At 36.1% G+C, this 22,229-nt stretch overlaps 1 protein-coding gene, 1 long non-coding RNA gene and 1 pseudogene across 2 annotated transcripts; 2 read left to right on the top strand and 1 right to left on the bottom strand.

The window, feature by feature from the left end:
• Positions 1 to 5,621: 5,621 nt before the first annotated feature.
• LOC129875591 (receptor-like protein 19) lies at positions 5,622 to 8,210 on the bottom strand. Its single transcript, XM_055950887.1, has 2 exons — positions 6,329 to 8,210; positions 5,622 to 6,190 (listed from the first exon to the last, which is right to left on the bottom strand). The coding sequence occupies exons 1-2, from the start codon at positions 8,208 to 8,210 to the stop codon at positions 5,622 to 5,624; spliced, it is 2,451 nt and encodes an 816-aa protein (XP_055806862.1).
• Positions 8,211 to 9,521: 1,311 nt separating this feature from the next.
• LOC129875911 (uncharacterized) lies at positions 9,522 to 10,976 on the top strand. Its single transcript, XR_008763236.1, has 3 exons — positions 9,522 to 9,745; positions 9,846 to 9,929; positions 10,799 to 10,976. It is a non-coding gene; the product is annotated as an uncharacterized LOC129875911 (long non-coding RNA).
• Positions 10,977 to 13,600: 2,624 nt separating this feature from the next.
• LOC129875590 (ammonium transporter 2-like) lies at positions 13,601 to 20,922 on the top strand (annotated as a pseudogene).
• The last annotated feature ends 1,307 nt before the right edge of the window (positions 20,923 to 22,229 follow it).

Genomic DNA, 22,229 nt, shown 5'->3' with positions numbered 1-22,229 from the left:
TTTATCCATTTTTGAACTATTTTACCCTCGGTTCTAAAACCTATCAATATGGATGTCGTTGGACTTCTTGTGATATGTATGTTTCAGTATTGACAATGGGTTGTCAATTTAGACGTTAAATTCGAGGGTTGATTGCCCGATAGAAGTGTTCGAAAGCGGTTTCGGCAATTGAGGTAGGTTTGGCTATTCTTCTTGAGGCTGAGTTGGATAATTAACAAATTCTATGTTGTAGACTCTGGGATGGAGTTGTAGTGTAAATTGAGATTGTTAATTACTTTGGGATGCCAGAGTGGGGGCTTATTTATATTGTGATGCCCATATGGGGGCTTATTTGTGTTGTGTAGTCTGTGTGGGGGGCTTATTTGCTAACTTATCTGTTTTGAGCATATGTGATTGATGAATTGCCTGTGAGAGAAGCGTAAGAAGACTATTTGACTTGTAATGCCCGTCTAAGGAGATGAGTTGGGGGTTTTGAGCATACCTAAGTATTAAAATATTATTGGAAATAGCTAAACACTTAATTTGAGGTACTTTCTTTCCATTATTGTCTATTGAGGATGAATAGCATGCTTAGGATAAGTTTTGAGGACTTTAAACCTTGTATTACATATTGAGTTGAATATTTCCTTCATGCCTTACGTGTTGTGAATGCATTCATCCTCATTTATACTATTATTGATCATTGGGAAGTTGAGAACTTTGAAAATTCCTTTTTGAGAAAGAAAATGTGACACCTTTCCTATATCCTTGACCACAAGTAGGTGGCAAGCAGAAAAGATATTAGTATCATGAGTCTTTGGCCACAACTTGGGTGGTGAGGTAGTTGATACATTAAGATTGTGATGAGGTATATGGTTTGCGAGACCCCCATGAGTCCTGCTTCGTAGCACAGCCTAGTAGGTGTATACGACAAGTTATGTGACAGCTAGGGGTGCTCACGGTTCGGTTTGGATCGGTTTTTATTTAAAAAATAACCAAACCAATTGAGTCGGTTTTTCAAATTGTCAAACCAAACTATATCAGTTTTTACTATTCGGTTTTTGTCGGTTTTTATCGGTTTTTTCGGTTTTTGTCGGTTTTTAAAATACCTTGTAGTCACTATTTGAATAAACAGAAAATAAATTTCAAAAGTATTTTCTTATTATAAATTTCATTGTAGCCAGTAGCTACTAGCCAAGATTGACGCATACATGTTTAATAATAGAGAATGACTCACCTAAAGTTTTACTATTTGTAATTGTGAGTAGCTTTTCTGCGTATGAAGTCCACATTTTATTTATTTTTACTTTATTTAGTATAATTCAAAAGAATGGCCCAAGATCAAAAATATAAAAACTCAATATAAATTATATTTTTTTCATAAAAAAATTAAAATACACACAAATATATATACAAATTTAATTTTTAAAATATGTATATATAAAGTCGGTTTGGTTCGGTTTTTTCGGTTTTTTTTAGACTTGAAACCAAAACCAAACCAAATATAGTCGGTTTTTAAATTTAAAAACCAAACCAAATCAAACCAAATAAATGTCGGATTTTTTTTCCGGTTTGATTTGGTTACCGGTTTGGTTCGGTTTTTTGATTTTTCGTGTTCAGCCCTAGTGACAGCCTTGATCTAACTATACTATCATATCATCATATTATATTGCATTGCATTGATATCTGTGGTGCTTGACCTATTATTTAACTGTGATATTGAACTGTACTTGTGTATTTATTTTATTCACGCCATTCTATATTAATTGGCGGTAGCGTAGCTGGAGTGGGACTTTTCTGCATGTAAGTGGAAGTGTTCCTTAGTTTATTTCATAGTTTTGATTAATTTTTTATACTCAATCGGTTAAACCTACTGAGTACATATGGATTGTACTCACCCCTACTTTTTATCCTTTTTTGATGTAGATCCTAGTTAGGGTATTCTGCGCGATAGCTGATCTCTCTCTTGCAGATATCTTACTATTTAGATTAGTGGTGAGATTTTGGGATTCGGACCACCATTAATTCTAGCTTTTATTTCCAACCTTTATTATTATTCGAAGATTTATGATGTATATCAGATTTGATCATTTTGTTAGATGCTTTTTAAACTTATGACACTAGGTTAGAGATAATTTTGTAGTTGTCCTTTTATTGCGTTTATTTGTGGTCTGACTTCCCTTTGGGAATCTCGGATGGTTTTACTTTTAGGATTACACATTAGAATGAGATTTGGGATGTGTGCCATCATTACCTTGATTTTTCTAGGTCGTAACAAATTGGTATCAGAGCGCTAGGTTCACCGATCTCATAAGTAAAAGAGTAGTGTGTCTAATAGAGTCTTGCAGATCGGTACGTAGACGTCCGTACTTATCTTTGAGAAGCTACAAGATACTTGTTAGGAGAAATTCCTTCTTTTGATTCCTTTCATGTAAGTTATTCATATCAAGTGTTGTATACCTCTAATCTATTTCTTCTGCGTAGATGGTGAGGACTAGGGCCAGAGTCATCAAGGGTGAGGCTGCACCTACTGCCCGAGCCCTAGTACGAGGGCGAGGCAGATGAAGTGGTGGAGTTAGGGGACAAGGCCGAGCGAGGGGAGCGATACATGTTCATGGCCGAGCTAGAGACCATCACCTGAGCCCGTATATGAGCACGAGGATGATTATGAGAAGCAGACTGAGAAGTAGAGGCCAGGCCGGCCTTTTGCGATTTTTGATAGTGCTCTGATGCTACACGAGTTACTAGTGAGACTTTTGTCTAGATTGGATGGTGCTCTGACTTCTGGTGTTCTTCCAGGTACTTCAGGCTTTCCTATCGTAGTTGGTATTACATCACTAGTTCAGAGGCCTAGTGTTGGGTTCCAGACTCTGGTTTTGCTTCTATGCCTTCTATTGTACCTCTGAGATTTGTAGCTCATTTAGTTTCTGTTAGTACTGTTATTGCAATAGCTGAGCAGAAAAGCTTTGGGAGGTTTGTTCGATTGGCACCTTTTAGATTTGATAGTATGACCGAAGGGAAGGCCTATGAATTTCTAACTGAGTGCCAGGACAAGTTGTTCAACTTGGTATTCTAGAGGCACATGGAGTAGCTTACACTTCATATCAGCTTACAGGGGTGGCCAAGGAATGGTGGAGATCAGTTATTGATCGTAGGCCTGCTGGTTCCCCTATGATGAGTTGGGAGAAATTTTCATAGGTATTTCTTGAGAGGTTCATGCCTTATTGCCTCCGTGATCAGCGTAGATATGAGTTTGAAAGATTGGAGCAGGGCTCCCTATCTATATCTGAGTATGAGGCTCACTTTCATGAGTTGTCTCGCTATGTTATGTTGAGTATTCCCACTGAGTTTGAATGGATTTGCAAGTTGGTAAAGGGATTCATCGGTTATCTTCAGGAGGCTTCAACCTCTCTTGTGCTATTGGTGGTACCTTTCAAAGTGTTATTGACTACGCCAGGATGATAGAGAACATTCGACGTGTTAGACAGGGGGCATAGAGGTTTTGTCGGGAGGGTCATTTTAGTGGTCATTCCTCCAAGGCATGGAGTATTCGAGTTCTGGTACCTATGGTTATTAGGGCAGACCAGTCCAGACAGCTATTCAGGGCTCTGATGGTACATGTGGATCTAGATCTGGCCAAACTGGTTATAATGGTTCTTTGGGCTCTGGAGGACGTATTGACACTTTTGGTTATCCTCTACGGATTTTAGGACCTCAAGGCTTTTTTGTATGTGGTGAGTTTGGGCATAAGGCCCAAGATTACCCCAGATGTGCTCCTTCTACTAGACGAACCAAGACATCGGTTGTTCATTCTACTCTCGCTCTAGTCGTGCGAGATACTTCACAAGGCACTAGAGGTGGCACCAAGGGTGCCAAGAGTGGAGCTAGAGGTGGCACTTGTAGTGGTTCACAGGCTAGAGATGACCGTTAGCTATGCTATGCTATACTAGGTAGATCTGAGGCGGAGGCCTATGATGCAGTTATTACAGGTATTGTTCCGGTTTGCCAGCATCCTGCTTCAGTATTATTTGATCCAGGGTCTACTTATTCTTATGTGTCAACTTATTTTGATGTGGGTAGTGATTATGTATGTGAGCTTTGTACTGTTCCTATTACTGTTTCTGCCCCAGTAGGTGAGTCATTAGTGGTGGATCAGGTATATCGGGGGTGTTTGGTGATATTTTTGGGTAGAGAGACCCGTGCAGACTTGATTTTATTAAATATTTTTTATTTTGATATGATTGGGTATGGACTGGTTATCTCCTTATCATGCTATATTAGATTGTTATGCAAAGACCATGACCTTAGCTTATTTCGGTTTGCCTAGCTTGGTGTGGAAGGGTAATCCAAGTTCGTATCCTAAAGGGGTGATATCTTATATTCGTGCTCATCGCTTGATGGATAAGGGGTGTTTGTCTTATTTGGCTCATGTATGTGATCTCACTAAGGAGTCATCTCTTTTAGAGACTACGAGGATGGTGAGAGAGTTTATGGATATATTTCCTACAGACTTGTTGGGTGTTCCTCCTGACCCTAATATTGATTTTGTGATTGATTTGGAGCTGGGTACCAAGCCCATATCTATTTCTCCTTATTGGATGTCTCCGACAGAATTGAACGAGTTAAAGGAACACTTGGAAGGTTTGTTGAAGACCTTGATTTTTCGGCCGTGACATCACGGCTCTGGATTGTTGTGGTAGAAGTGCTCCCCAGAAATTGTTGGAAGCAATATCTACAATATGAAGCTTGGCCATGTTTGATTAGCTATATGACACTGGAGTATGGAGATTTCCTTAGAACTTGTTTGACATGTTAAGAAGTTGAAGCTGATCTAGGTTGCAAATGGAAGAGAGTATTGATCCCGTAAGTTTACTATTGGCAATTGAAAAGTAAGTAATGCTACTTGTCCAGTTTGCAAAGCGATCTGGTAGAATGGATACATCGCCCTTGATCATGTTAGTATGCAATAAGGTTCTTCCAGAGCCTCTAGGAAATTGAAAGAAAGATTCAGATAACTAAAACCAATCCTGAAGTATTGTTGTTTGAAAGGTCTAATACATCCATTACTACAACAAATCAAGAATTTTACAGTAATTATAAACAACACTCTATATAAATATTGCTAAAGGCATTAGTGGCTATGAATGCAATGACATTAAATCAATTGCTGCAATTATAAACAACACTCGCCTTTGTTTTAGTGAAACTTATGTTAGTCTGTAGAAAACATACAATTGTTGCAAAATCACTGAAATCCTTGATGATTCTGATTAGATGAGCTGATCATACTTCATAGATATCTGAGATTTTGATCTGAGTAGCTTTGGTACTTCATTTCTTCAATAACAAACATTCGGCAAGTATTATTTGTTAATCTTTCTTTTTAACAGCTAGCTAACAAAATTAGAATAAAGTAAAAGAGCTAGTTTGTTTAGTAGAAGCCAAATAACTGAAAAATGAAAACACATAGTCATCACAATTCTCTGAAAATTATTCCTTAAATTCAAATTCAAACAAACATTCCTCTATAGACACCAAGTCCATGTAGAGTATTATGAACTCCTTCAAATAGAATGTAAAAGATCAAACATCAAAGCTTATCTTGACCTCCTTGGGCTTTTATTCTTTCTCTTTTTTTTGTGCTAACCCAAAATTCTGAAAAGAAGTCTATGAATGAGCTCATTGTATCTTTGACTATGCAAAATCAGCCAGATTATGATGCTAAAACCCACAGAAGATCCCAAGGCAAAACTTATATATTTCCCATCAATTTCACCTTCAGGCTCTTTGGTATCACTGCACGTTTTCTTTAAAGGAAAATCGCACAACCCTGTGTTCCCTTTAAAGGAATCTTCTGAGAACGTCTGAAATTGTTTGACTCTCGGAATCCTACCAGAAAGTTGATTAAAGGACAGGTTCAAGAAAGTAAGGAATGTGAGACTTGCAAGCTCGTCTGGAATCCTCCCATATAACTGATTAACTGAGAAATCTAAGGATTCAAGTTGAGTCAGCTTTCCAAGGGCATTTGGTATTCTTCCAGTCAAAGCATTGTGTGAGAAGTTAAGAAGGTGAAGTGATTTGAGATCTCCCATTGCCTCAGGTATCTCCTCTTGAAAATTGTTGGAAGCAATATCTATAATTTGAATCATTGGCCAGGTTTGATCAGCTCTAGGACACTGGAGATTCCCGTAGAACTTGTTTGATCTTATGACTAGGACAAGCAAAGTGTATAATTTGTTTAACATGCATGGGAATGTATCTGTAATCTTGTTGTTTCCAATGTTCAAAACTTGCAAAGGTTCACATCTTTGCAGGGAGCTTGGAACTTTTCCTTCTCACATATTACTACAGAGGTCTAAAGTTCTCAAATTGCAATTCAGTGGAAATGTATCAGGAATAATGCCACTTAGTTTGTTTCTCCCTATATTCAACACTTCGAGACTCGTAGCCAGCATTTGGATTAAACAGGGAGGTATTTTTCCATTTAAGAAGTTATTTGACATATCAAGGGATTGAAGTTCATATAGACTGCATATGGAAGAGGGTATTGATCCCGTAAATTCATTATTGGCAATTGAAAAGAAAGTAATACTACTTTTCCAGTTTGCAAACCGATCTGGTAGAAACGGTGGATTGCCCTTGATCCTGTTGGAACTCAAGTCAATGACAATAGAAGTATTAGATATATGGTAAGGTTTTTCTAGAGACTCTAGGAGATTGTGAGAAAGATTCAGATTTCCAACTGTCCAAACCCAACATGGTATTTCCCCTTCAATTTTGTTGTCTGAAAGGTCAAGGGTTGTTAGCCAAGTAAGTCCCTTTACTGGTTCGATATTAATAGTCCCACTAAAGGAGTTGGAATAAAGGAAGAGTTTTGAAAGCCTATTGAGTTTAAAGATAGACTGGGGGATCGATCCAATAAGATGGTTGTTGCTCAAATCAAGTGTTTCCAGAACAGAGGAGGATGCATTGGAAAATTCATGGATTTTTCCACTTAAATGACTGTTCTGAACACTAAGGAACTGCAACTTTGGGAGGGAAAGGAGAACTGCTAATTGAGTTTGAGCAGAAGAAAGTGGACCCTTGTTATTAGAAAGGTCAATGTGATTGAGCTTCTTTGCCTTATGAAAGAGTGGGATCGAGCCAGTAAAACTGTTGAATGACAAGTCTAGATGAACTAGGTCTGTGAGATTTCCCATTTTTGATGGAATATCTCCACTGAAATTGCAAGCTCCTAAATCAAGCTGGGTCAAATCCCGAAGGTTAGCAATTGAATCCGGAAGCAAACCGGTGAATCCTGTGTGGTTAAGCACTACCTCCCTTAATGAACTTTTATGTGGAAATTCAGGTAAAGTGCCATTAAGGTTTTCATTGTCAGATAAATCAAGTTGCTGTAGAGTTGGTACCTGAAAGATTTTACTGGGAAATGGACCAAACAAGTAGCACCATTTGACACTTAGGGTTGTCAATTTTGTAAAATCTGCCAGAAAATCTGGAACCATAGTGGACAAGTTGTTATAATCAAGACGAATGACCGAAAGGAAACGAAGATTTAGAAGGACAGGATCAAGAGGGCCTGAAATTTTACAGTCTATCATTGACAACACTCTCAATTGAGGCAGAGATGAAGATAACGCTGAGCACCACTCACTCCCCTTCAATGCAATACTCACCCTATCAAGGTAAAGTTCTCTAAGATTTGCTAATTTTCCAATCAGTGTTTTCAGATCTGGCCTCTCAAGCTTTAAATTCCCTCCAGAAAGGTCAAGAATCTCTAACTTTGTCAATCTTGACAATTCCATTGGAATCTGCCCATCAAAACTAGCCCTTGACAAATTCAGGTACGTCAAGTTGGCGAGCTTATATATTTCTGTTGGTATTGGAACAGAGTATAGGCCATTATAAGCCAGATTGAGCTTCTCAAGATATAGAAGATGGAAGAGACTGCTTGAGTTCTCAATTCCACCATGAATAGCTTCGTCGTCCAACTCCAGAGCAAGTACATGACCTTCCTCATCACAACTTACACCTGGCCACAAGCAGCAGTCTATGTTTTGATCCCACCTGACTAATTTTTTTGACCAAGAAGTCTCGAATTTGAGGCCATTCTTGAATTTAATCAGCAAGGCGTTTTGGTCCTCCAAACATTGGCCAGAAATATAATTACAACTGATCAAAAACACCACTAGAATAGTGATGAAAGAAAGCTGTAGCTGGAGTGATGTTTTCATGGTGATTAAGCAATATTACCAATTACAGCACTAATGAAATTGCAGGATAGGAGGAAAGAACAATGGCATTCACCTGTTATCTCAATTCTTCCTTTTTCTTTACTTTTATCTATTCTACTCTCGCTAATCCCTCTGTTTTGGCACACCCGGTTATATGGAAATAAGTACTAATATAATTCTCGGACAAATAAAAAGAAAAGATATATTTTTAATATAGGACTCACGTAAAATAAAACGGAGGAAAAAATACTTCATTTCTTTCCTCTTTTTTTTTATAAAAATTAAAAAAATATATATAATGTATCAAAATACTTTTAATCTTATTATCATCATATCATATCAATTCTAACACAGATGAAAATTCTCACCACGCCATCATGCATTTTGATCCGACCATACCTTTGCCGATAACAAGGCATTAACACTATACTTTAGGTTGACTTGCACAATATACACGACTCAAGTCAACAGAAAACTAGTGCAAAAAATTTAACCAAGAATTGCCGGTCCAATTAACCTACCCAACACGTAAAAGACTCCGCTTTAGTTTTTTCGACTAAAACGTCTGAAGTAGGACCTCACTAGAATAAAACATTTGACGGTGCTGTCTTGATCTTTTGAAAAATCAAAAGTAGAGCTGCCATGAAATTCTTACATTGACTCCTTTCCATGTCTATGAGCCCGTTTGAATGAGATTAAAAAAAGTAACTTTTATGTATGAAGTGTTTTTAGAACTTAGAAGTGCTGAAAGTTATTTTTATAAATAAGCAGTTGAGTGTTTGGATAAAAGTGCTTAAATGAGATGATGTGAATTTTAGGGTTAAAAGAATAAAAAGTGTAGTTTGGGAATTTAGTTAAAATATAAGGAATATAAAAGTAATTTCCATGGTCAAAAAAAATTACTTTAAGTACTTAGGAAAAAAAAATTAGGAATCCTAACTTTTCATTGTTGACTGACTTTAAGAACTTTATGGCTTAAAGTTAGCATTAGACAAACACGTTCAAAAGCTAAAAAGGAGCTTTAAGTTGGCTTAAAACCCATCCAAACGGGCTCTTAGTAACTCTTGTATGACATATCATAAGGTAAAGATTAAAAATATTTTAATACATTATACATATTTTTTTAATTTCTACAAAAAAGGAGAAATTAAGTACTTCCTCAATTGTATTTTACTTGGCTCATATATTAAAAATATATACTCCATATTAAATCAAGAGATTATATTACTTTTTTCCAATATCATCGGGTTGTGCCAAATCAACGTAGACTAGAAACAGAAGGAGTAGCGAGTGTAGAATAGATAAACGTAACAGGTTAATGTCATTGTTCTTTCCTCCTATCGTGCAATTGCATTAGTGATGTAATTGATAATATTGCTTAATCAAAATGAAAACATCACTCCAGCTACAGCTTTCTTTCATCACTATTCTGGTGGTGTTTTTGATCAGTTGTAATTATATTTCTGGCCAATGTTTGGAAGACCAAACCGCCTTGCTAATTCTCTCCTCTCCTCTCCTCCATTTCCAATACCAAGGTATGTTCCTCCCATGTATTTCAAGTATTTTTAAACATTCTCAATCTCTAATGTGAATTCTTAACTATATTTTAACATCAAATCCTCATTTCATATCTAGTGAAAACAAGAACTCATCTCAAGGTTCGAGAAGGAACTTTTGGGATTCCTCTTCAACGTTAGAGTTTTAATTGGAGCTTTTAAGGTATGTAAACTTATCAGAATGTTGGACTAAATTCACCCACGTGCCCTACATCTTCATTCAGTCAAGTTGAGTTTGAGAAGTCTATTAATTATTATTTTGAGCATGAGTTTGAGAAGTCCCTTTATTATTATTTTGAGCATGAGTTTGAGAAGTCTCTTAATTATTATTTTGAGCATGAGTATTTTGAGTATAAATGAGTTAAGCATTAATACATTTAAAACATATATTTTGAGATTGAAAAGTTAAATTATGTTTTTAAATGCATTCATTGAGTCGAGATTATATCTATTTTAAAGAGGAGATGAGTTGAGAAGAGTTGAGTTTTGTGCTAAGTCCAAAAGAGACTAAATGAGTTAATTGAGTAAACACACTCATTTGAGATATGAGCATAGTAAATATATTCTTGGGAGTAGTATTGGGTATCGATTTGTATAAGCATATAGAACAACCTGAACCCCATAAACTACGTAGCCAACGTAGGATAAGATCGTACTGTTCATTCGAGCGACCTATTATAGTCCTAAAAGAGGACTTTTATTGGATCCACAGATAAGTTTGCATCCCTTATCCTGGCAAGGTATTGGACGATTGTGGCAACTACAGTAGTTCGTTGTATCATCACGTAGCTCATAAGTGATGACTGTCTGTTAGAGAAACTCTCCAATAAAGTAAAGTATATTATTTTAATGTTTTGCTTCTATTGCACATTTTGTTGTAAAGATTAAATGGTTTTTACTTCATGTTTATGCCTTACTTCAGTTGAGTTATATTCGGTCTTTTAGTTCAATTAACTATTTCACTCAGCCTTATTACATACCGTATATTTCATAAACTAACTCTATTTGGCGTTGCATCATTTTATGATGCAGTTTTAGGTACTCATGATTGCAGATACTTCAATAAGACTTCCATCCATCAGCAGTTGGTGAGACCTCCTCACTTTCGGAGGGCTCCAGTTTAGTTTGTTCAGTATTTTTACTTATTAGTTTTATTTGCTTATAGTCAAGTAGTCATGGGCCTTGTCTAGACACCTATCTTCAGTTATTAGAGGCTTCATAGATAGTAAAAGTTATAGAGTTGCATGTATTCTGATGTTGTAAATATTTTTACTTCTTATATTCAAAGCTATTACTAGACTATTGCATAAAGTAAGATTGAGACATTTGAAGTTTATTTAAATGATTTTAATTGCTCATCTTTATAAAGTTTTTGCAAGCATATTTAGTCCTCAATTTAGTAGTCAACAAGGTCAAGAATTCGCTTGGGACTAGCAATGGTTTCTGAGTTTCGGCCACGTCCAAGATATAGACTCAGGATGTGACAAAAGGGAAACAGTTTCTACATATGCGGAGGACCGCATGGCTATGCAAGATGCCCTGAAACGAAGAATCTTGGTGCCATCTTACGGAAATAGAAGGAGAAAGATGTAGAAGAGCAAGGACAAGGTTCGGGCACGACACAATTGGGCCTGATTGGACTATCGGAGCTATCACAAAGAAATTAGAGATGCAGGAAAAATACCACGCACAATATGTAGACATCACGATCAATGAATGACCCGCTCGTGTCATGGTCGACACAGGTGTAAAGGCTAACATAATGACCAAATCAAGGACAACAAAGTTGGGGCTAAATTATAGTCAAAGCAACACCCGCCTCAAGACGGTTAATGCACTACTGACTCCCGTGTACAGAGTCGCTCTTGGAATGGGCATCACATTGGGCAAGTAGCAAGGTAAGACCAACTTCACCGCTGCTCCCTTAGAAATCTTTGATATAATCCTTGGGCAAGAGTTCTTCCAAAGGCGCCATATGATGATCGATCCCTACCTTCAATAACTCTTGGTCATAAAGCAAGAAGGATCATATATGGTGCCCCTAGTTAAGGTACCGAAGACGGAAGGACAAGTCCAACTATCGGCTATAAAACTTGTAAAGGGACATAAGAAGGAGGAGACGATGTTCTTGGAAATCACTACAAGTTTTGATGGAGATAGAGACAAAAAGCCATTGTCGTGTTCCACGTTCATTGGAAGGGAAAATCGTCGGAGGAAGGTACACTAGAACAATATAAGGACTTGCGTCTATTCAAAGATAAGATCCGAGAGTTAATGTAGTAGCAATGCGCCGTGATCGTCACAACATCAGGTGAGGGAGAGTATGACGACCCGCCACGTCATCATACCACATAAGTGCCACATAAATACCACATTGCTCAAAGTTGCCCATGTGGAGGGATTACATAGGAAAAAGACTAATCCTTGTAAATCATACTAGAGAAATATGGAGATTTTCCATAAAAGATTATAGAATTGCATAGAAGGTCCCTAGAATATTCTAGGCATGTAGAAAGTTCTAGAGAGGCGACCTAAATATAAATATGCAGGAACTTATATAGAAATTATTATTTGCACTTTAGCTCCTAATGAGTAGTATAAATAGGAAGGGTCATTCATTTGTAAAATCAAGTAAGCAATCAATCTCCTAAGCAATACAAAGTCTTCTTAAAGACTCTCTCTTGTGTCTTTCTTTAATCTAGTATTGCCTTAGCGATCTAGTTTTGAAAAGGTTTACTTGAGCTTACAAGATCGTGAAAGAATTTTGAGTAAGTTGTCAAGTGCCGCACGAAAATTTTAGTTAGAGTCTAAATCCGTGACACTTGGCTATCAAGAGGATAAGTATCACATATCCACGTAAGAATTTCAGGAGATGGAAAGGAGTCCAATGTAAGGCACCACAAAAACATGGAGATAATATTTCATATTGTTACTCAACTATGAGCTTTCATAGAAGTCACTCAACTTTGATTTTTAATTTAAAAGTCATTCAACTATGAACTCTGTTCATAGAAAGTCACTCAACTATATATGATTTACTTGCAAAGTCACTTAATCTATTTAATTAGTTTTTTCAATAAAATTTGTTGACATGAATTTTTATTTAAAACTAAAATTTTAAAAAATAAAAAGATATTCATTTAAATCATTTAATGACCCATCCCACTTAACCGGACCTGCTAAAAATTAATAGTAACCTTCTTATTTTGCAGATTCAGGAAGTTCTTCTGGGAGTGATTCTGATGAGGATAGTGTACAGTCATCTTATGTTGAAGCAGTAAAAGAAGTTCCTACGACTTAAGCCATCAATGAGTTTGAGAATCAGATACTGGTGTCTCAGTTGTAAGATCGATTGAATAGTGCTATTGTTAGTGGATCGAGTTAAGTGGGATGGGTCATTAATTTAAATGAATATCTTTTTATTTTTAAAATTTTAGTTTTAAATAAAAATTTCATGTCATTAAATTTTATTGAAAAAAATTAATTAAATAGGTCATTGAATGACTTCGTAAGTAAAACACATAGTTGAGTGACTTTATGTGAAAAGAGTTCATAGTTGAATGACTTTTAAATTAAAAATCAAAGTCTGTGAAAAGAATCTATAGTTGAGTGATTTTTAAGTTAAAAATCAAAATTGAGTAATTTTTTATTAAAAAAAAATTATAGTTAAATGAACATCTGAGATATTATCTCCAAAGAATGATATATTATATCACGTAAAATGTGTGTGTCATCAATTATCATTTTTTTCTTTGTAACTAAAAAGAATAGAAGAAACGTGCGACCTGTAAGATAAAGGTGTACAAAGTATCAAGAGTTCCTTTTTTTTTTCAAATGAATGGTGCTGAGAGTTCCATGTGTCTTTTGATTTTAAATAACTTGTAATGAGAAAGGACCCAACAATATCATACAAATTGGATCTTACTATTTAACAATGATTTTTTAATTAATTATTGATGTAGAAGTGGTGCAAGCTTGGGCTGTCATAGTAATGGGAATGCTTTCTGGAAGCATTCTATGATGATACTCTACAAAAAGTCCACTTTTCTACAGAAGGTACGATAATCGTACTTTAATAATATTCCAAATCTTTTTTTTGTAAACAATATTACTTGTCCTATAGAGTATTTGGTAATTGTGTTGAATGTATGGTTGTTGAAATTGAATAGTTTATAGAGAAAATTATGCGGATTGACAAACATTATTACTATATTATGCGATAAGGGTATAGTTTTAATTAATTAGACGAATTGATTATAGTTTAATGAAATTTGTTATTATACAAATCTGGGGCTCATATACAAATCTGAAAGCGAATATACAAATTTAAAAGTGAATGTACAAATTTGGAAGCGAATATACAAATTTGGAAACAAATATACAAATCTGGAAGTGAATATATACAATCTCTTTAAAAGCTCAATTTGTATAATGCAACGAGATATACAAAGAGAAAATCCAATTTGTATAATGCAGCGAGATACACAAGCGAAAATTGGCATAACAACTGAAACTATAACTATGAAAAGTAATTAAGCAAACTGTAGCTAAGGAGCCTAATTATATTTTAAATCTTTGCTATTTTTGAAAGTTCCTCTAGTTTGTATGCCAAAATAAGTTGATATAACCTATCCAACCTTCCCCCCTGTTCCTACGGCACTTACCATGTCATACTCTAATGAAGGAGAAAAAAAGTAGGTAAAAATTTAAACAACTTGCCCCCCTTCCCCCCCTCCCCCCTTTTTTTTGTTGTTGTTGGGTACATGAGCAAAGCTTATAGCATAATGTTGACTCTATTGAAGATGGAATCACGTGAAGGCCACATGCTACTCTAACAGAATTAGAGGCTTAACTAATTATTGTTATACAAGTTAGTTACAAGAGATGAGTTAGTTAGAACTCTATATAGTTGTGTAATATTTATTTGTACAGTAATACAAAAATCAGAGTTCATCTTTACTCAACTCTCAATTCTCTCTAAGAACTTTCTTCCGCTACACAATGCATCTAGAATAGATGATAATTTCAACATAGTATCAGAGCTAGCAGTCATGAATATGGCTTCGATTTGCAGAAGATGAAGTAGATAATTCACTGAACTCAATTAAGGAATCTATCGAAGAAGAGGTGCAACAATGGCAGTTGTTCCAGATAATATACTACTAGAAAAATTGAGTCACAATCATCCACTGTTCCTGTAGACTAATGATAATTCAGGAATGATACTGGTTTTAATCTAACTTACTGGATCGGAGAATTACTTCGTCTGGACTCGTGCAATGCTGATAGAATTTCTAGGACGTAACAAAGTAGGATTTGTCAATGGATCCTGTAAATGAGAATCATTTGGCCCAAACTTAGTGGATATGTGGGATATGTGTAATGCGATCGTGTTTTCGAGGATTATGACCTGTGTATCACTAGAATTACTTAGTGGAATAGTCTATTCTTCAAATGTGTGTGAGGTGTGGAGATATTTGAAGGAGCGATTAGACAAAATCGATGGATCTAGAGTCTATCAACTGCACAAGGAGATAACAACGATTACTCAAGGAACTAGAAGTATTGCAACATACTTTTCTAGGATACGATCACTATGGGCAGAGTTTGATAGCTTGGCACCAACTCCTGGATGTAGTTGTGACATATCAATGGACTTTGTTGGATTCATACAGCGCTAGAAACTATGGCAATTTCTAATGGGACTCAATAAGACCTATGAGCAAGCAAGAGGTCAGTTGATGATGATGGATCCAGTTCCCACTGTAAATAGAGCTTATTCAATGTTAATTGAAAGGGAGAATTAGAGAAACATGATGTCAATGCCAAATTTGCCTAGAAATGGAGGACAAAATGAAGTAACAACCCTAATGACTGCTAGAATTGGACGAGGAGGACAAGGACAATTTCAAATGTTCAAAAAGAGCAGCTATGATCCTAATGCTTACCGTGATCACTTCAAGATAAAGGACACTCACAGGCTGTTGGGATATCCACCTGATTACAAGTTCAAAAAAAATTCACAAATGTTCATACACACAATGCCATGATGGAGGACAATTAGCAACCTGAAAGAAGAAAGCTAGTGCCTGAGAGGGTTGACAGAAGGATAATAGGCGACAAGTCTGACAAAGGAACAATTCCAAGGAATGACACCTTCATCGACCTAGTTGTACCACATTTCATACCTTAGCAATACGACAAGATCATAAAGATGTTGGATGAAGAGAACACTACTTCAATTGAAGGACCATCAAGAGCAAATATGGCATGTAGTGTACATGCACATGCTTTTTTAGTATATTCACTAAAAAGGCATGGATATTTGACTTTGGTGCATCTGATCACATGACCTCTGATGTCAAATTATTGGATGAAAAAGTTGAATTAAAAGAGGCAAATGCAAAGACAGTGCACTTGCCTAATGGTGATATTACACAGGTGACACACATAGGTACATGCAAGATACTAGATACAGGGAAGCTTGAGAATGTTTTGTTCATCCCTGACTTCAAATTTGACTTTCTATCAATGTCTAAAATCACTAAGGAGCTTAAATTCTTAGTATCATTTTCCACTGACTTTCTTATCTTTCAGGACCTTTACAATGGGATGGTGAAGGGGATTGGTAGAGAGTAAGATGGTTTATACCTACTCCCTAAAAATCCTACCAAAGGTGATATGCACCAGTGCTTTGGACTAACTGTAGCTACACAGGAATTAGACATTTAGTTGTGGCATAGACGATTTGGACATGCATCCATTGGAGTTATACAACAAGTACTTTCTCTATCACATGAAATCTGTAAACAACAGCTACATAATTGTTCTATCTGTCTATTAGCTAAACAAACTAGACTACCTTTTACTATTAGTACTAGTAGATCTGATGAGATATTTCACTTGCTACGCATTGATGTAAGAGGTCCATATAATGTTCCCACATTTAATAGAAATAAACTATTTGTTATTATTGTTGATGATCACTCCAGAGTGACTTGGCTTTATCTGCTTAAATTCAAAAGTAATGTAATAGTGATATTGAGAAACTTCATTCAACTTGTTCAAACTTAGTTTGAAAGATCTATTAAGATCATTAGAACTAATAATGGGACATAGTTTGTTAATGAAGGATGTGCTGACTTATTCAGTTCTCATGGGATTATACATTAGAGAACATGTGTATACACTCCCCACCAAAATGGTATTGCAAAAAGGAAGCATATATACATGTGTTGGAGTTTGCCAGAGCTATGAGGTTTCAAGGATCCATACCACTTAAGTTTTGGGGTCACTGTATATTAGTTGCAACTTAGTGTTTAATAGGCTACCCTCTAGTGTCCTCAAAGGATCCTCTCCTTATGTTGTATTCCATAAGAAGAAGCCTAATCTCACTCATCTTAGAACTCTTAGATGCTTATGCTTTGCTAAAAGGATGAACCTTCATGACAAGTTTGAGGCCAGGGCTATATTTGTTGTGATGATGGGATACTCAAAAGTTACTAAAGGCTATGTTCTATATGATCTTTCTAAACACAGTTTTTTTGTGAATAGAGATGTCATTTTCAAGGAGGATATATTTCCTTTCAGGATAAAGAAACATCTGATCCCTTATTTGTCCCACACTCTTATATACCATCTGATTATTTTCTAGATGTACCTATATCATCTGATTCACCTACTGATGTACCTATTACTGACCTTCTTGTTCCTCTCACTAATAATATTATTGTATCTGTTCCTATTTTTGCTTCTCCTACTTCTACTCCTGAGATAAAGAGATCCACCAGACCTAAGAAAGCTCATATTTGGCTCACTAATTATCAAACTCCTCTTACAGAACATGGACCCTCTCCCTCACATCCAATTAGCCACTTTATATCCTATGCTCATTTGAAACCTCAGTACAAACACTATCTCACTTATTTTTCAGCCTTATTAGAGCCTAAATCCTTCTACGAAGCTTTCAAAGATAGTAGATGGGTTGATGCTATGAAGGCTGAAATTTAGACCCTTGAGGCCAACAAGACTTGGGAGTTAGTTAATCTACCCCACAGCAAAGTTCTTATTAGTTCTAAATAGGTTTATAAGATCAAACTCAAAGCCAATGGTGATGTTGAAAGATTCAAGGCATGCTTGGTTTCCAAAGGTTATAATCAGAGAATGCTTAGATTATGGGGAAACCTTCTCTCTGATTGTGAAGATTGTGACTGTGAGATTAGTTATTTCTCTTGTTGCTGCTGCAGGTTGGCCTATACATCAACTAGATGTGCATGATGCTTTCCTTCATGGTGATTTATTTGATGAAGTATACGTGCACCTCTCAGAAGGCTTCACAAGCCAGGGGGAGTCTACTGGCAAGGTATGCAGACTTGTGAAGTCCCTTTATGGATTGAAGCAAGCGAGTAGGCAGTGGAATATGAAGTTAACAGAGGCTCTTGTTCAGCAAGGATTTACTTAGAGTGTGTTGGATTACTCCTTATTTACTATGAATAAAGGAGACAACATTGTGATAATCCTAGTATATGTGGATGATATGCTGGTAACAGGAAATAATCTGACACTGATCTAACAAACCAAGGAATTACTTCACCAGATTTCAAGCTCAAAGATTTAGGGGAGCTGAAATATTTTCTGGGAATTGAATTCAGTAGATCAAACAAAGGAATTCTTATGAACCAAAGAAAATATAGACTTGAGCTTATCTCAGAACTTGGGCTCAGTGCAAGGAAGCCAAGATGGAAACCCTTGAAGTGCAATCAGAAATATACTACCAAGGAGCCTGATAAAGTAACTGGTGAATCATAAGATGATGTACTAGTGGACAAGACAAGTATCAAAGATTGATATGGAAACTATTGTATTTGACCATGACCAGGTTGGACATTGCATTTGCAGTCCAAACACTGAGTCAGTTCTTGCAAGAACCAAAAAGGTCACATTGGGAACCTACTTTGAGAATTGTGAGATACATAAAAAGAGAAATGGGACTTGGAATTCTTATGAGCAGCAAAAGGGGAAACAAGTTGACAGCATACTGTGATGCTGAATGGGCATCATGCCCAAACACAAGGAAGTCAGTGACAGGATTTCTTATTAAGCATGAAGATTCATTAATTTCATGGAAATCAAAGAAGCAGAACACTATATCTCATTCATCTGTAGAATCTGAATACAGAAGTATGGCCACAGTAATGTCAGAGTTAGTATGGCTTTTGGGCCTGTTTAAAGAATCGAGAACAGAAGTAGAAGTACTCATTGATCTTTACTGTGATAGCAAGGTTGCTTTGCAAATAACAACAAATCTAGTGTATCATGAGAGGACCAAGCATATTGAAATCGATGGTCACTTTATACGAGAGAAAATTCAATAAGGAATGGTAAGAACCTTGCATACTGGTACAAATGAGCAACTGGCAGACATTCTAAAAAAAGGATTGCCTAGAACACAACACGAGTACTTAATGTCCAAGCTGGGAGTGTTGAACATCTTCACACATGCCAGCTTAAGGGGGAGTATTGAAGATGGAATCACGTGAAGGCCATGTGCAACTCTAATAGAATTAGAGACTTAACTAATTATTGTTGTACAAGTTAGCTAGGGTAGTTAGTTACAATAGATGAGTTAGTTAGAACTCTATATAGCTGTGTAATATTCATTTGTACAGTAATACAAAAATCAGAGTTCATCTCTACTTAACTCTCAGTTCTCTCTAAGAACTTTCTTCCGCTACACAAATCAGCTAGAATAGATGATAATTTCAACAGACTCTCATGTCGGTGACGTATGCATGGCCCGTTAAATCAATCTTCTAAAATTTGTTTATTTTGGAAAATATTTTTATCATAAGTGTTTTTCAAAAAATTACTTTCTAGGATTAATACTTTGTGTTTGCTTAATCATTTTTGAAAAATGAATTTATCAATATTAGAGCAGTAATTTGTGTTTGGAGAAGGTTCTAAAAGTGCTTATGAGGAAAAAAAATTTAACTTCTGAAACACAACTTCTATTATTATTAATATTACTCAAAAACACTTATTTTATCCATAAAAGCTTGGCCAAACACCTTAACTTTCTAAATAAGCACTTTTGATTTCCAAAAGTTGGGCCAAACATGTTATTAGTCGTATTATATGGTTTTGGAGAATCCTCAACTCATGAGCTAACTTTTGAAGTTGTGTTAAACTCAATTTCCATTTTTTTATTACATAAATACTCGTCACATCCCTCTTAATGGTATGCTTGCTAGTCCAATGCTAAAGTCTGTTTCAAACACTAGAAAATACTTATCACAATTATCGTGTTTAAGTGATAAAATGAGGTACAAAACAATGTTGATTAATTATGGTTTAGCGATAAAAGTTTATGCACAAACACATACAAAATAATCATGTACTATAACGTAAAATAATCTACTCATTCCTCATAATAATAATAGGATTTAGCTACTATACACTACAGAGTTAAAAAAAAAAGTTACATTATTATCAATGTATCTTAAACTGTTGTAGCAGGTTAATTGCCTTATTTTTCTAGTTGCTAACTCAACTTATAATGGACGGTTATCTCTAGTTATATTTCTAATCGTAACATGATAGTAGTATAAACAAATTCTTTTACGCTGTCAGTGTAGGAGAAAAGTACACCTATTTTGGTAACTGAATTCCTTGTTGTATAGTAACAGGTGGATGATACACTGGCTGTGTGTGTTTCACACACATGCTGTGGCAGGACTTCTAGGCGGTTTATTAACTAGTCTTCTGGAAGAACCATCTCTCTGTAGTATTGTTTGTCCAGTCACCAACACAAAGGGTGCATTTTATGGTGGAGGTGGTAGATTTCTTTTCCTTAAGCAAATAGTTGCAGCTCTCTTCATCATCGGTTGGAACATAGTTGCAACGACATTAATCCTACTTGCAATAAGGTTGTTCATCCCTTTAAGAATGTCGGATGAGCAGCTAATGATTGGGGATGACGCAGTTCATGGTGAAGAAGCCTATGCCCTTTGGGGTGATGGAGAGAAATATGATCCTGAAAGACATGGTCGGCATGAATCAACTTTCCCAACACAAACTGGTTTTGTCAATGGAACTAGAGGAGTGAAAATTAATTTATAACATGTTATAAGGTCATACATACATTACACATTACAGGATTAGATTTGTACATTTTATAAGGTGCATTTGGAAATTACTAGAATTTTTAGAGAAGGTGTCTAGTTTGCGAGGTGAGCGCAAGATATCCTGTATATATACTTAAAATTTCCCTCACTTTGTACTCTATTCTTTTTTATAGGATATATCATTCTGAACTGATTCAATAATTTATTTTGTGCTTACCAGCAACTCCCTCTTGGCTGAACTGATTCAATAAATTTTATGTTTTATTATTCCCATTCCCTAAGCCTAGTATCATACCATTTTGTCGCCCAAATTAGCAATCATCACATTTAGAATGAGCTGAACTTATGAGACAATTCAGTCATCTTGAGGTTATATGAATAACCAGAGGGTCTATTTGATGACTCCATCAATGGAGTCTTTACAAGCAGCTAATAGAAGTAAGAGGAAGAGAGAAAGATGAACAACAGAGATAATGCAGAGCAGAGAAGAGATGAAGAGAAGAGTGTAGAGAGAAGGGAGAGTAAAGTGTAGAGAGAGAAAGAAATATCTGTAGAATGAAAATTGTATTTACATTCAAGGGGTATTGTACCCTTATATACTACCTCTTGTACATGGTAGTGTATTGTGTATTTGTACAAATATACTCAGTAACTAATTAACTGCTACTAACAACTTTCTAACTATATCTAACAAATTATAACTAACTCCCAACTAATTCTAACAACTTCTTAACCATGATTGCTTGCCACTATTAGCTATGGTTAACACTCCTCCTCAAGCTCATGGTTTGAAGAGATTCAGCACACCAAGTTTGTTCAGCAGTTGTTGATGTTGTGTTTTTCCTAAGCTTTTTGTGAGAATATCAGCTAGTTGGTCCTTGGTATGAATGAAGCTAGTTTTCAGCATTCCTTGACATATCCTCTCTCTTACAAAATGACAGTCTATATCAATGTGTTTGGTCCTTTCATGGAAGATGGGATTTGCAGCAATTTGGATGGCTGCTTTGCTGTCACATATCATATTCACAGGGAGTTCAATGGGAACTCCAAGTTCTTTGAACAGGCTTACCAGCCAGTGACCTCAGTTGCACAGTTGGCCATGCTTCTAAACTCAGCCTCAGCTGAGCTCCTGGACACTATCTCTTGTTTCTTTGATTTCCAAGAGATCAATGCTCCACCAAACTTTACCAGGTATCCTGTAACTGATCTTCTTGTCTCAAGACAAGCTCCCCAGTCTGAATCACAGTAGGCAGTTAGTGCATTTATATTATCAGATGGCATTAGTAGTCTAAGACCTGGAGCTTCCTTAAGGTATCTGACAACTCTAAGTGCTGCCTCCA

This window comes from Solanum dulcamara, chromosome 12 (assembly GCF_947179165.1).
Source record: "Solanum dulcamara chromosome 12, daSolDulc1.2, whole genome shotgun sequence".
Lineage (NCBI taxonomy): Eukaryota > Viridiplantae > Streptophyta > Magnoliopsida > Solanales > Solanaceae > Solanum > Solanum dulcamara.
The sequence above is the reverse complement of the archived record's forward strand: the minus strand, read 5'-3'. Positions and strand labels throughout refer to the sequence as shown.